The sequence below is a fragment of the Suillus subalutaceus genome, assembly GCF_016647625.1.
Source record: "Suillus subalutaceus strain FC151 chromosome Unknown DFJ58scaffold_136, whole genome shotgun sequence".
In the NCBI taxonomy this organism is placed as follows: domain Eukaryota; kingdom Fungi; phylum Basidiomycota; class Agaricomycetes; order Boletales; family Suillaceae; genus Suillus; species Suillus subalutaceus.
The window spans coordinates 82,525-95,561 of NW_024540385.1; the positions used below are offsets into that span (position 1 = coordinate 82,525).

Here is a 13,037-nt window from a genome sequence, read left to right on the forward strand (position 1 = left end):
ACCCATCAGTCTCATCTATTGTACATGACATTCTATGCTAACCTGATATTTGTTGACATAGTACATATTTCGACTTTCTTTTTTTCCCCTACGTCATGTGAGAAATTCAGGATCTCGATCAACCCTTAAGGCACGACTATATTTAAGAGAGACTAGGATCAACCATTCACCGGAATCATCCGGCGGCATCGTTTCAGGCGCCATGCCCCCCCCAATCCCCCATGTCATTACAGGATCAAATGTTCGAATGGTGAGATAACAAATCATCGCCATATGGTGCAATTACGGACCTGTGCCAACTGACAAGAATAACTTTGTGCAGATGCTTGCACTGACGCGGCCGGAACCTGTTCCCCCATCTACAGTGGAATATACTTTACCACATGACACCTCCTATCAGATCGTAGCAGTGGCGAGCCACCAATCCCCGACTCTGCCTGCCTGATTACAAGGTCGTATGCTGTATTCCACGCTACGCCATTGTGTTGATGCTGGACATGCACCTTGTTCTCGTTACCTCCTGTGTCTAATGATTTGTTTTCTACTTAACCGAGCTCCTGTATGCGCTCATGTGCTGTGAACTCCCTCCCTCAGTCCAATTCCAGTACTGCACTGGTCCCCAGTGCTGTTCATTTACACTGTACATTGGTGTATTCTCATCCATGATTCTTGGGGGCGGCACCAGCACTCTTATGGCTGTGATATGTGCTCTGTATGTGTTCATTTTTTCGCCCATACTGTGGCTCATCACGGTGTCCTTGACAACTCATACAACGCTTCTCGCACCGCCAGTGTGTGCGTCTATATTCTATTACATTCTGTCCTCACTGTCTTTTCTTGTCAACGTGTGATCTTCTCTGTCTCTGTGATCGCTCACAAATTTGTGTTCAAATGTCAGTCTGACCGCTCTGTCCTCGGCCAAGAACCCCCTCATCGTCCGAAGTCGTTCTCTTCTGCAACTTTGTCTTGCAATAACTTCAGATTTTTTACTGTCACATCATGGTCGAATGCAAATGGGACATTGTGAGGCAACCCTGTCATGCACAACGGCCTCGCGTCACATATGTGCTTTGCTGCGGCAGTGGGCCCTCGCCAGTTTGCATCGCTTGTCAGGTGGTAATCTCGCACTGACTCAGAGACACCGACGGTGCAGGCACCTTCTTACACACTACATACCGTCTTTTCCCCATCTTTCTCCACTCGACATTGTTGGTCAAAAACAGTGTATAATGCAAACGACTTATCAGAGAGACTAGTTATTGGGCGTCAATATCACAATGTGAAATCTTCTGACCAGGTGCCTGTACATTTCGTGCGTACAGAAGCCTCCCTACTTCGTAGAGTCGACAGTCACTGGTTCCAAAAGTGATGACAATTCCTTGATTGATGTATCGCTTTCGAATGACGGAAGCTACCTCCACTATTTCTTGGAGGGGAATAACGAAATATCTAACACCATCCTCGGATTCATCAACGACGCATTTGTCAACCTTCAAAATTGAAGCCTCACATTTAGGATCCGACCGTGGTAATGTTGACACTTCGATACCCAAAGTACCGCATCTTCAAGTTCTGCTGGCAAATTAATGTTTCAACCGTCGCATGCTCAGGCTGCTCTATGATTGTGACCTCGAGGCTACTCGTCTAACTCCGTTAAAAGTGTGACGAAGATAACGGTCAAGTCACTCCGCTGACCTTCGTGCCTTCCTTGCGCATCTAAGCATCCCACTCGTACACTCATTCATCAGCCTTGGCCTAGGCATTCGTATCGCCCTTGATTTCCTTTTGCACAATCCCCAGAATTACCTCGTCTTTCGACGGTGCTGGCTTCAAGTACTGGTCAAAGTCGCGAGAAGACGTCGAGTACGAATAGTCATGCCACATTTACCTCAGCTACAACACATCAGCTTAGTGACCGACAAAGCTGTTGCTAGGTGGTTCGCAGCTGATGTATGCAATGGGCCGGAATGGCTGCACGTGAAGGAGGTGATCGTACAAGGGGTTGCGCAATGCCCAGGGGATGGCAAGTGCTGTAATCGCGCATTCAAGGATGGTAACGAGATGGAGGAATCCACGTTTGGTGCTGTTCGCGAGAGGCTGCAGGTGCGTTTATATTACCATCGAGGAGGGTTCCGACTTGGGAAACAACTATATGTACCTCTGATTCTGGGGAGCCCAACTGCTCGAATATAGGTCCCATTTACCATGTCTTTTCCTCCGGTTCTATGCTAATGCAGAGGTCACATATGTTCTGAATAATTTTTTCCTTGCAGAACTTCTTGCAGAGACCGATTGTGCCAAATATCTACCAACTTCGACGGGACCGGACATCACGCCCGTCACTGCACTAGGCTATTTGATGCCAAAAGCACCGCAAAGTGGAAATTGCAAGCAAGCGCCACGTCTCAATCTTCTAGCGCGGCTTCGAGATGGATATATCCAAGGACTTCAAGTTAGATAAGAAACAGATGAAATGTTTGCTTGCTACGAATATGATCCGATCTCGAATGCTGCACTACGGAATGTAGGGTTCTGTAGCTTACACAGACAACAATTAGTAAGAAGAAACGGCTGCCTTCAATTGTCTGTGCCGCATGACTTCGTGAGTCATTTTTGATGTATAGTGATTTTTCAGTTCATGTGTGAAGTAATGGGCACTCACGAGGTGACAGGAATGATGGTGGTTTGTCCCAGGGGATGCTAGCAACTCTTCATTCTTCACTTCCACCATTCCCAGGGGTGTACGGCAAGCAAGTAACTAGCGAAGTGACACTTATTGCGATCCGGGCATCTCGTTTACTACGTCTATGGTCGAGGTCTTTCGGTACGTGATGCTAGTCATTCCTACATACGACCTCTTATTTAACCATCATGCCCAGAACGCACATCATGGAGCGTAAGTCAACCCCTAAGGACATATGTGGAACGGCACTTGTCCACTATCTTCTCCATTACTCGTTATATGCAAAGCGATATTTATTCCCGACAGTTATCGGCAAGAAATTCAATGCTACTCATCGGCTAGTACCTGCAACTGGTTTAGTCCCGCCGGCATGACAAGTTAAGTATAAATTTTGAAGGGATGAAATAGACTGACATTCGATGATAGACAAGTGATGACTGTTTTTATGATTGCCGACCTTTGCTACAATCATATGATACCATTTGGTACAGCCTCAGCAAAGCATTCATGCATAAAAAGCAACCATTGAAAGGTCAGTTGATCTTCATGAAAATGGCGTCACTTCTCAAAGTTCCACTTATTCTCTTGTCTGCTATCGCGCAGCAAATATCGTTCACAGCCCCAAACGTCCCCCCGAGTACAGAGATTATTCACCAAACATTTAACGAGTGGGTCCTCAGTCGGCATATTGTATACGGGTATCCGGTTATCAAGGCAAGTGTTTTGATTGCTTGTCCATGATCATTTTTACAGAGCGATACGCCAGACAATTTATTGGGCTTTTTCTCTCGCAGAGATCGCCACCATTGCCTCTCACGCGACGGACTCTCTGTCCGTTATACAGTCCATCACACAGTACGCGGTCGGCCACAGGATTTGTGATACGCCCATTACTTTCCCTTTCGTTTTGGGCACCTCACTTGCCGTCACAGGAGGTCTCGTCCGCTGGTGGTGTTTTCGCACCCTCGGATGTTTTTTCACCTTCCAACTCAGTATCCGCAAAGGGCACTCTATTGTCACGACTGGACCATACGCTGTCATACGCCATCCATCGTACACAGCAGGTATTATACAGATCATTGGCATGGTAATCCTGCACGGATCGCCCACCTCATGGCTTAGACACTCCGGAATTTTAGATGTTCCTGGACTCAAATTAGTTGCGGTGGCATGGCTAGCGCAGATGACAATTCTTATGATAAACACCGTGTGCAGGGTCAGCCAAGAGGATGAAGTACTGAAATCAGCTTTCGGAGACGAGTGGGAGAAGTGGGCGAAGGTAGTTAGGTACCGACTGGTACCTGGGGTCTACTGAACCCATAGCACTTGACACATTGGTGTTTCGCAATGGTGACAACTATTCACTGTTCAATCTTAGATCTAGATGACACGCTCATACGAGGAGATCGTCGCTTCCTTTCCTCCTCCGAAATTGTCAACTTTTGAAGGGGATTCATTTCAAGTTCATTTCATTCTACGATAGTGCTCGGTTTTTTCTTTGGTTTCCGGTGACGTCGGTAGCTAGACTGTAGAGGCTGAGTCTTTTTTCGATTTTAACTTTCTATTTAATTTCGTCTATTGTCATTCCACTACCAGGCTGACCTGATATTTGTTGACAATACATAGCGCGTATTTCGAGTTTCTTTCTTAGTCTTTCCCCTACTAGTATTACCGTCATGTGAGAAATCCAGCATCTTTTGTTCATCCTAGAGTGACACGCGGGAGTGAACGGACGGACTCGTTCGAGAGCTGAAAGAAAGGAATGTATACTCAGTCGCGTACTCGTAGTGTAGCGGACTGAGGTTTTAGTAACTCTAACTCGTCTGTATGTACCGGTATGATTAAAAGTAAGTTGTACTCGCCGCTTTATCTAATCTATAAGGTCCTGTTTGGACAAAATTCGAATCATGTGACTCACCTCGTGAGAGTTGCCAGTTCATCCGGGAAACGCTCAAGGCAACGATAACATACGGTAAGGCGTATTAAATAGGCCCCATTTACCATGTTTTTTCCTCCGGTTCTATGCTAATGCAGAGGTCACATATGTTCTGAATAATTCTTTCATTGCAGAACTTCTTGCAGAGACCGATTGTGCAGATTATCTACCAACTTCGACGGGACCGGACATCACGCCCGTCACTGCAACTAGGCTATTTGATGCCAAAAGTACCGCAAGGTGAAGTCATCATCATGGAAATTTCAAGCAAGCGCCATCTCTCAATCTTCCAGTGCGGCTTCGAGATGGATATATCTAAGGACTTCAAGTTAGATAAGAAACAGATGAAATGTTTGCTTGCTAAGAATACGATCCGACCTCGAATGCTGCGGTACGGAATGTACGAGGGTTCTGTAGCTTACACAGACAACAACTAGTAAGAAGAAACGGCTGCCTTCAATTGTCCGTGCCGTGGCATCACTTTGTGGGTGACCCATGACTTCGTGAGTCATTTTTGATGTATAGTGATTTGCCAGTTCCTGTGCGAAGTAATGGACACTCACGAGGTGACAGGAATGATGGCGGTTTGTCCCAGGGGAGGCTATCCTAAATTAAACTCTTCATTCTTCACTTCCACCATTTCCAGGGGTGTACGACAAGCAAGTAACTTGCGAAGTGACACTTCTTTTGAATTGCGATCCGGGCGTCTCGTTTACTACGTCTATGGTCGAGGTCTTACGGTACGTGATGCTAGTCATTCCTACATATGACCTCTTATTTAACCATCATGCCCAGAACGCATATCATGGAGCGTAAGTCAACTCCTAAGCGACATACGTGGGACGGCACTTGTCCACTATCTTCTCCCTTACTCGTTATATGCAAAGCGATATTTATTCCCGACAGTTATCGGCAAGAAATTCAATGCTACTCACCGGCTAGTACCTGCAACTGGTTTAGTCCGTTTCTTCTCTCCGGCATGACAGGTCAAGTATAAATTTTGAAGGGTTGAAACAGACTGACATTCTATGTGATAGGCGAGTGACGACTGTTGTTATGAATGCCAACCTTTACCACAATCATATGATACCATTTGGTACAGCCTCAGCCTCAGCGAAGCATTCATGCATAAAAAGCAATCATTGAAAGGTCAGCTGCTCTTCATGAAAATGGTGTCACTTCTCAAAGTTCCACTTATTCTCTCGTCTGCTATCACGCAGCAAATATCGTTCACACCCCCAAACGTCCCCCCGAGTAAAGAGATTATCCACCAAACATTTAATGAGTGGGTCCTCACTCGGCTTGTTATATACGGGTTTCCGGTCATGAAGGCAAGTGTTTTGATTGCTTGTCCACGATCATTTTTACAGAGCGATGCGCCAGGCAATTTACTGGGCTATTTCTTTCGCAGAGATCGCTACTATCGTCTCTCACACGACGGACTCTCTGTCCGTTATACAGGCCATCACACAGTATGCGGTCGGTCACAGGATTCGTGATATGCCCATTACTTTCCCTTTCATTTTTGGCACCGCACTTGCCGTCACAGGAGGTCTCGTCCGTTGGTGGTGCTATCGCACCCTCGGACGTTTTTTTCACCTTCCAACTCAGTGTCCGCAAAGGGCACCATATTGTCACGACTGGACCATACACTGTCATACGCCATCCATCATATACAGCAGGTATTATACATCTCATTGGCATTTTAATCCTGCACGGATCGCCCACTTCATGGCTTAGACACTCCGGAATTTTAGATGTTCCTGGACTCAAATTGGTTGTGGTGGCATGGCTGGCGCAGATGTCACTTATTGCGATAAACATCGTGCGCAGGATCAGCCAAGAGGATGAAGCACTAAAATCAGCTTTCGGAGACGAGTGGGAGAGGTGGGCGAAGGTAGTTAGGTACCGACTGGTACCTGGGGTCTACTGAACCCATAGCACTTAACACATTGGTGTTTGCGATGGCGACGACTATTCACTGTTCAATCTTAGATCTAGATTCTAGATGACACGCTCATACAAGGAGATCGTCTCCCCCTTTCCTCCTCCGAATTAGTCAAAAGGGTATTCATTTCAGGTTTATCTCATTTTACGATAGCGCTCGGTTTCTTCTTTTGTTGACGGTGACACCGGTAACCAGACTGTAGAAACGTGCAATGAATTTTGTATTACTGGCTTAGTCTTTTTTCGATTCCGACTTTCTATTTAATCCCGTCTATTGTCATTCGACTAGGCTAACCTGATGTTTGTTGACGATACGTAGTGCGTATTTCGATTTTCTTTCTTAGTCTTTCCCCTACTACTGTCATGTGAGAAATTCAGCATCAACCCTTTAGGAACGACTATCTTCCTTCGTCCATAAAGGGCTATCTAGGGGAGATTAGGATCAACCATTCACCGGAATCATCTGGCCGCTATCAATAATATCGTTTCAGGCGGCATGCGGCCCCATCATTACAGGATAAATGTTCGAATGGCGAGATATCATGTCATCGCCATGTGCAATTACAGACCTGTGCCAGCTGACAAGAATAACTTTGTGCAGACGCTGAAACTTATTTCCCCGTCTACAGCGGAATATATTTCGCCACATGACACTTCCTGAAGACAATTACTGGCTCCAAAAGTGATGATGTGTTCTTCGTACACTCATTCATCGGCCTTGGCCTTGGCACTCGTATCGCCCTTCATTTCCTTTTGCACAATCCCCAGAATTACCTCGTCTTTCGTCGGTGCTTCAAGTACTGGTCAAAGTCGCGAGAAGACGTCGAGTACGAATGGTCATGTCACATTTACCCCAACTACAACACGGAGAAACACATCAGCTTAGTGGCCGACAAAACTGTTGCTAGGTGGTTCACAGCTGATGTATGCAACGGGCCGGAATGGCTGCGCGCGAGGGAGATGATCGCACAAGGGGGTGCGCAGGGGATGGAGAAGGTGACAAGCGCTGTAATCGAAAGCGCGTAGTATGGCGACAGTGGGTATGGTGCAAAGCATATCCTCAGCACGCTACTTGTGCCTGCTCTGTTTAATCGTGGGGATGACTCCGTGTTGCCTGAAGAGAGGGAGGGGGTATCCTGCGCTGATGGAGGGTCGTGCCAATCTATTGAAGTGAGAAGGACGAGTAGGTTGGTATGTTGTGAGCGTCCGGAAGAGTTTGTGGCGATTCTGCATAATTGGTGGAGGTATATTGTGGGTTATCCCTCGCCGTAGACACAGAGCCCCTTGAAATGTACATGCCACGTCATTGACGGGCATGGAGATGTCTTCAGAATGAATCTCAAAACACGATATTATTTTTAATGCAAGCGGCGGTGTGGGAACGAGTGGGAATCCAATAGAAAGTGGATATTTCAGATGGGCCCAGGTGCGGTATCAGATCTGAAGAGGCGCAAGTAATGCAGCAGACAGCCATTGTGTTGGCGAGCATACTACCTGGAAGGAGATATCAGCGTCCTTCAAATAATGTTGGGCGGTGATCCCCAGTGAACCGGTTATCTGCGAGATGTGGTAGACCTTCCAGCTCGGGAATTCGGCCAGCATCGTGAATTGAGGTTGAACTCCCAAAAAGTTCCACGGACGGGTCAACATGTGTAGTTAACCACGAACTAGTTTTATTTGTCGATCGTCAGTCACAAGCAGCAGTGTGCCGTTCAAGTCCTTGAAATACCCTGCTCACCATGTCTGTCAAACCGATCACATCTCATAGCCAGTTCATTTCCATCGTAGGCACTTCATAGCCAGTGGCATAGCACGAAAATCACACTTAAGCCCACAGATGATGGAGGAGGGGAAGACTGTCATCGTAGACTTCGTGTCCGAAAGTTGCCCTCATTGCAAAGCCATCGCCCCCACCTTTGATGAGCTCGCAAGCAAGTTCTCGTCGGACAAGGTCGAATTTTACGTCATTAATGCCGAAAAACTCGACGATATCAGCTTCGAAGTTGGTGGCATAACGAGCGTAAATATCGGATGTCTTTGCACACAACAATCACCTTGCGCTGACTACTGATCTGTATGGCTGCTCAGTATCCTACATTCATCGCATTCAAGGACGGCAACAAGATGGAGGAATCCACGTTTGGTGCTGCTCGCGAGAGGCTGCAGGTGCGTTTATACTATTAGTCTCTTAGCATTACGAATCGAAACCCATTTTGCCCACCCAGAAATTTGTGGAGAAATACTGTTCACCTTGATACCACAATGTTTATAGCGCATCAAGGATACTAGTAGTTCCGGTGACTGATCAGAAAACGACTTTCATTGACAGGCCGGGGATATCTTGGTCGGGCACAAGCTCGTTGCTGTCTTTCCTCCAGTGTCTACAACTTGAATGCAATTCGTAGAGGGATGGTGTCTCTACTAGGGGTGGATCCTACAACAAGTGGCATTTTATATCGTGAAAACCTAAATGATATTTCTTAGCAAAAACACTCTAATCAATCGTCAACGCGTCAACATTTCAACAAGATTAATCCACCAGACTCGGATCTAGAAGCGAAGCGCAGCGCTCGAGACCTTTCCCGCTGGATAAGCAGTCAAATAACAACTCGTAATTGGCAACCTTTGTTTCAAATTTCAAACTTTCTCCTCTAGTTAGGGATTGCCACGGCAGTGTGGAGTCATGGAACCATCTACATATGTATGTACCTCAGCGTGCGTGCAAGCGGGCCATCGAGCGTAATAATCGCAGAACTAACGACACTGTCTCACCCCTTTCCTCAAAACAGTTTTAGCACACAAACTAGGATTATCCGCTGCGTGGAGTCGGGGATCCATCGTGATCTGGCCTGGCCTAGCATGTGTACCATGGAGCTGAATTCAAAAGAATGCAAAACCAACGACATAATCACACCCCCACCGTGACACCCTGTTTCACTAACGCCGACTTTCGCATTATGACGACATGATCGCCATAAGGTTCGACCCTTGACTACAGCCCAGCGATGTATTCATGTATAAAAGCACGCGTTGAAAAGTTCAGGTGCTCTTCATGATCATGGAGTCCCTTCTCAAGGTTCCACTTATCCTCTCGTCTGCTATCGCGCTGCACGTATCGTTCACGACCGGAAACGTCCCTTCGAATAAAGAGGTTATTCGTCAAACGTTCAACGAGTGGATCTTCACTCGGCTCGTTAAATATGGGTTTCCGACCATAAAGGCGAGTTCTTTCGCCTGCCCATAAACGTTTTATAGAACCATGCACCAGGCATTTTATTGGGTTTTTTCTTTCGCAGAAATCGCCATAATTATCTATCATTCAACGGACCCCAACTCTGTTTCCACAATACGTGACACACCTATCGGTTTCCCTTTCGTTTTCGGTACCGCACTCGCTGTCACGGGTGGTCTCATTCGCTGGTGGTGTTATCGCACCCTTGGTCGTTTTTTCACTTTCCAGCTCAGTATCCGCCAAGGGCAACACATTGTAACAACCGGGCCATATGCAGTCATACGCCATCCAGCCTATACAGCCGGTATGACGGAGGTCATTGGCATATTGATCCTGCACGGATCGACCGATTCATGGCTTAGACGCTCAGGGGTTTTGGATATCCCTGGACTGAAAGTGATTGTGGTAGTATGGCTGGCGGAGATCACTATTCTTATGATAAGCGTGGTGTTCAGGGTCAGCCAAGAGGATGAAGTCCTGAAATCAGCTTTCAGAGGCGAGTGGGAGAAGTGGGCGAAGGCAGTCAGGTACCGGCTGATACCTGGTATCTACTAAACCCAAGGCGCATGGACCATATCATCGTTGTGCAACTGGAACCGTCTACAGCTCTCCACAGTTCAATGGCAGGATTTTTATATACATAAAAACACATTCATTGTCTCTACGGATGTCATTTTCTCGACTTGTACTAAATATTGTCCTCGGTTCTTCGTAGGGTGCTTCATATCACGACATGTTCTCCGTACGCGCTTCATTCTACATGTACAACTATTCATTCGTGTATTATTTTCCTTCTTGACAGCGTCCTATTATTCGGAATCACTTCCCCTTAGTTCTTCAATCGAAGACTGGGCTTCCTCTTTGCTGGTCCGACTAAACTTCACTACTGATGCTTTGTGATCAATAGTACGTACGCAGTCTCTGCCTACGTGCTGCCGCACTATTGATTATCTTGGTTCCCCGAGTCACAGTAGTTCAATGTATCAATATTTAAGTGTCGTCCACCCATTCAGCGTGGTTCACCTCCTCTGGAGGACCAGAAGGTGCTCCTAAGTTGCGGATGGCTTCATTGATACCATCATCTGGCCATTTGTCATTTATGTTCGTGCATATTCAATTGGATGGTGGTATCATAGACTCTTGTGAATCAAGCCGACGTATTTACATCGAGGTTATATGTATGTGCGAATGTCATAGCGCCGAGATCTGTGCCACTGTCCGATTCATAATCGATCCGAGAGAAATATTCTCGAGTACTGATAACCAGTCGGGGAACCAGGACACACTGCTGGATGGTGACGAATGATATTACAGCGCTTCTATACCACCGACTCCCGTCGGTATCACCCTGCGGTTCATCATGTTGTGGTCATTGATGAGAGTCTCGGTAGGAAAATGCTTACTTTCGTGGATATAGCAGCAATCTGCATGACGCTCAACATGACATAACTAAAAATAATGGTAAGAATGTTTCATATGTAATTGAAGGGCAAGAAAACGCATTCACTCACCACGAAAAATGCAGTACATGGTCCCTGAGGATGGCAAGACTGTCGCCATGACCATCACCAAATCTACAGCCTAAACGTGCTCTCTGCATCTCACGGGAATGCTCAACGAGGACCCGTGCGGCAAGGAAGAGAAATAGAAGCTCGATGCATAGACTTGGGATGCCGTCAAGAAAGGGCACCATGGGGGCTACGGACGTAGTGCAGACTCCCGTCCCGGAAAGTACGTATTCTTCAGCTAAACATCAACGATTCGTGAGCAAGTGGTTATCACAAAATCAGCTGACTTGCATGTTGGGCCTGAAGCAAGGACGAGGGCTAGGCCATCCGTTAATCCTCGGAAAGCGCTAGCGGCGAGAAAACAAATAATCAGGAATATTCGCATCCGCATGGATCGGCTATACATGGCGAAAACACGAATTGACATGACCGCTTCAGTTGTTTTCGAGACATTAATAATGGCCCACATTCATTTAATCATGGAACGGACCATACATCGTACACACGAGGGCAACCATTCCCCATGACCATGATTGGCCAACGATGCCACCTATCACGAGTTAAAGGGATTGCCGCACACGTGTAGCTCATATTAGACTCACACCTAGAACTGACATTAGTAAATAGACTGCAGCAAGTTAGTAGCTAGTAGAACGTGCTCCTGCGTTGGACCAGTCAGTCACTACTGTATACCTGCAAGTAAGTTAAGAGGCTTCACCGTATCGCTCAACAAGATGCCTGGCGCTCCCCCTACCACAAATCGAAACATGAGTGGTTGGTTTAAGATCAGAATTCCACAACAAGATACGTACATATCTGAACTCTGAAACCCTTCTTCAGTTAACAGATCCACGGCCTTCATTTAAAACTTACATTGCAATTGCAAGACCCAAGTAACGTGCCTATACAATATCGTCAGGCTACATAGTGTGATGCTTTCAGAGGGTGACATACAATGATATATAGAATTGTTGTTAGCTTCCAGCGTTGACGCTACGGAGCGTCAGTATAAATCAGACAATAAGTACATTGGTTTGAAGTCCTCACCCATACCAGTTCCACCTAGAATGAATCAGTAAAATGGTGGAAGTAACAGTTTTCGAAAGATCGCAGAACATACTTCACGAGTGAAGACAAGACCTGGCAGACCACATTTGAGCATGCTTGCACTAATTTGCGATATAAATGGTTAGATACCGTAGTCGTAGAAGATGATCGCTGTAGAAGCCACTGCTAATGTGCGAAAATGAACTCTTAGAACATGAACAAAGAAGATCAGAGACTTACCACTGAATCTAAAGTGAAGGTCATCATATCCGACAACTGGCCAAAAATTTGGTGAGTTGGACGTAAAGCTCATATCCTGCGTGTAGGTCAGAACGAAGAACAATGCTCGAGAAGTCGAGCCTTGATACTTATAATGCCACCCGGGAACGCCGTTCATGTGACCGTGATACTTCCTTAAAGTATGGGCAGAACTCTGCCACATGGCGGGCACTGCCAGGCAGATGCGGCAGAACCTCCCGGGCAGAATGTGGCAGAATTCCGACTCGGAAGAACCGCGACGAGGTACTATATAGTACACAGCATCGGCTCGGTGTATGATCAATAGCGTGATTTGATGTACTACAATGGCTGTTACAGAGTTGCATCATCCCTTCAGTAGTCAGCCAATTAAAATCGTTTATCATTTACTAAGTCTGGAGGCGGCCTCAGTCACATGGGGCCAAG

General features: G+C 46.5%; 5 protein-coding genes across 5 annotated transcripts; 4 read left to right on the forward strand and 1 right to left on the reverse strand.

Moving 5' to 3' along the window:
* Nucleotides 1-3,235: 3,235 nt before the first annotated feature.
* DFJ58DRAFT_667220 (uncharacterized protein) lies at nt 3,236-3,998 on the forward strand (the record flags this gene model as incomplete). Its single annotated transcript, XM_041382606.1, has 2 exons — nt 3,236-3,381; nt 3,437-3,998. The coding sequence occupies 2 exons, from the start codon at nt 3,236-3,238 to the stop codon at nt 3,996-3,998; spliced, it is 708 nt and encodes a 235-aa protein (XP_041238999.1).
* Nucleotides 3,999-6,261: 2,263 nt separating this feature from the next.
* DFJ58DRAFT_627973 (uncharacterized protein) lies at nt 6,262-6,552 on the forward strand (the record flags this gene model as incomplete). Its single annotated transcript, XM_041381149.1, has 1 exon — nt 6,262-6,552. A coding segment is annotated over one exon (291 nt), but the record flags the coding sequence as incomplete, so codon positions are not given.
* Nucleotides 6,553-8,098: 1,546 nt separating this feature from the next.
* Nucleotides 8,099-8,811, forward strand: DFJ58DRAFT_810828 (uncharacterized protein). The gene is made up of 2 exons (XM_041391439.1): nt 8,099-8,350; nt 8,404-8,811. Exons 1-2 carry the CDS (start codon nt 8,306-8,308, stop codon nt 8,635-8,637), a joined length of 279 nt encoding a protein of 92 aa, XP_041239001.1. The 5' UTR covers nt 8,099-8,305; the 3' UTR covers nt 8,638-8,811.
* Nucleotides 8,812-9,230: 419 nt separating this feature from the next.
* On the forward strand, nt 9,231-10,649 carry DFJ58DRAFT_93625 (uncharacterized protein). Its single transcript, XM_041395628.1, has 3 exons — nt 9,231-9,281; nt 9,356-9,786; nt 9,835-10,649. Exons 2-3 carry the CDS (start codon nt 9,619-9,621, stop codon nt 10,351-10,353), a joined length of 687 nt encoding a protein of 228 aa, XP_041239002.1. The 5' UTR covers nt 9,231-9,281; nt 9,356-9,618; the 3' UTR covers nt 10,354-10,649.
* Nucleotides 10,650-10,894: 245 nt separating this feature from the next.
* On the reverse strand, nt 10,895-12,837 carry DFJ58DRAFT_810834 (uncharacterized protein). The gene is made up of 14 exons (XM_041391440.1): nt 12,594-12,837; nt 12,504-12,539; nt 12,427-12,446; nt 12,354-12,368; nt 12,261-12,299; nt 12,180-12,208; nt 12,119-12,129; nt 12,024-12,056; nt 11,991-11,993; nt 11,797-11,856; nt 11,598-11,738; nt 11,310-11,544; nt 11,202-11,247; nt 10,895-11,146 (listed from the first exon to the last, which is right to left on the reverse strand). The coding sequence occupies exons 1-14, from the start codon at nt 12,793-12,795 to the stop codon at nt 10,946-10,948; spliced, it is 1,071 nt and encodes a 356-aa protein (XP_041239003.1). The 5' UTR covers nt 12,796-12,837; the 3' UTR covers nt 10,895-10,945.
* Nucleotides 12,838-13,037: the final 200 nt, after the last annotated feature.

Excerpts from the sequence above, each read along its gene's own strand:
- DFJ58DRAFT_810828 (XM_041391439.1), top strand. The coding sequence starts at position 8,306 with ATGTCTGTCAAACCGATCACATCTCATAGCCAGTTCATTTCCATC. Across the intron at positions 8,351-8,403 it reads ATAGCCAGTTCATTTCCATC|ATGATGGAGGAGGGGAAGAC; the intron begins GTAGGCACTTCA and ends TTAAGCCCACAG.
- DFJ58DRAFT_810834 (XM_041391440.1), bottom strand. The coding sequence starts at position 12,795 with ATGTGGCAGAGTTCTGCCCATACTTTAAGGAAGTATCACGGTCACATG. Across the intron at positions 11,739-11,796 it reads CCTCGTGTGTACGATGTATG|CGGTCATGTCAATTCGTGTT; the intron begins GTCCGTTCCATG and ends AAACAACTGAAG. Across the intron at positions 11,545-11,597 it reads CCTTGCTTCAGGCCCAACAT|CTGAAGAATACGTACTTTCC; the intron begins GCAAGTCAGCTG and ends GTTGATGTTTAG.
- DFJ58DRAFT_93625 (XM_041395628.1), top strand. The coding sequence starts at position 9,619 with ATGATCATGGAGTCCCTTCTCAAGGTTCCACTTATCCTCTCGTCTGCT. Across the intron at positions 9,787-9,834 it reads ATGGGTTTCCGACCATAAAG|GCATTTTATTGGGTTTTTTC; the intron begins GCGAGTTCTTTC and ends ACCATGCACCAG.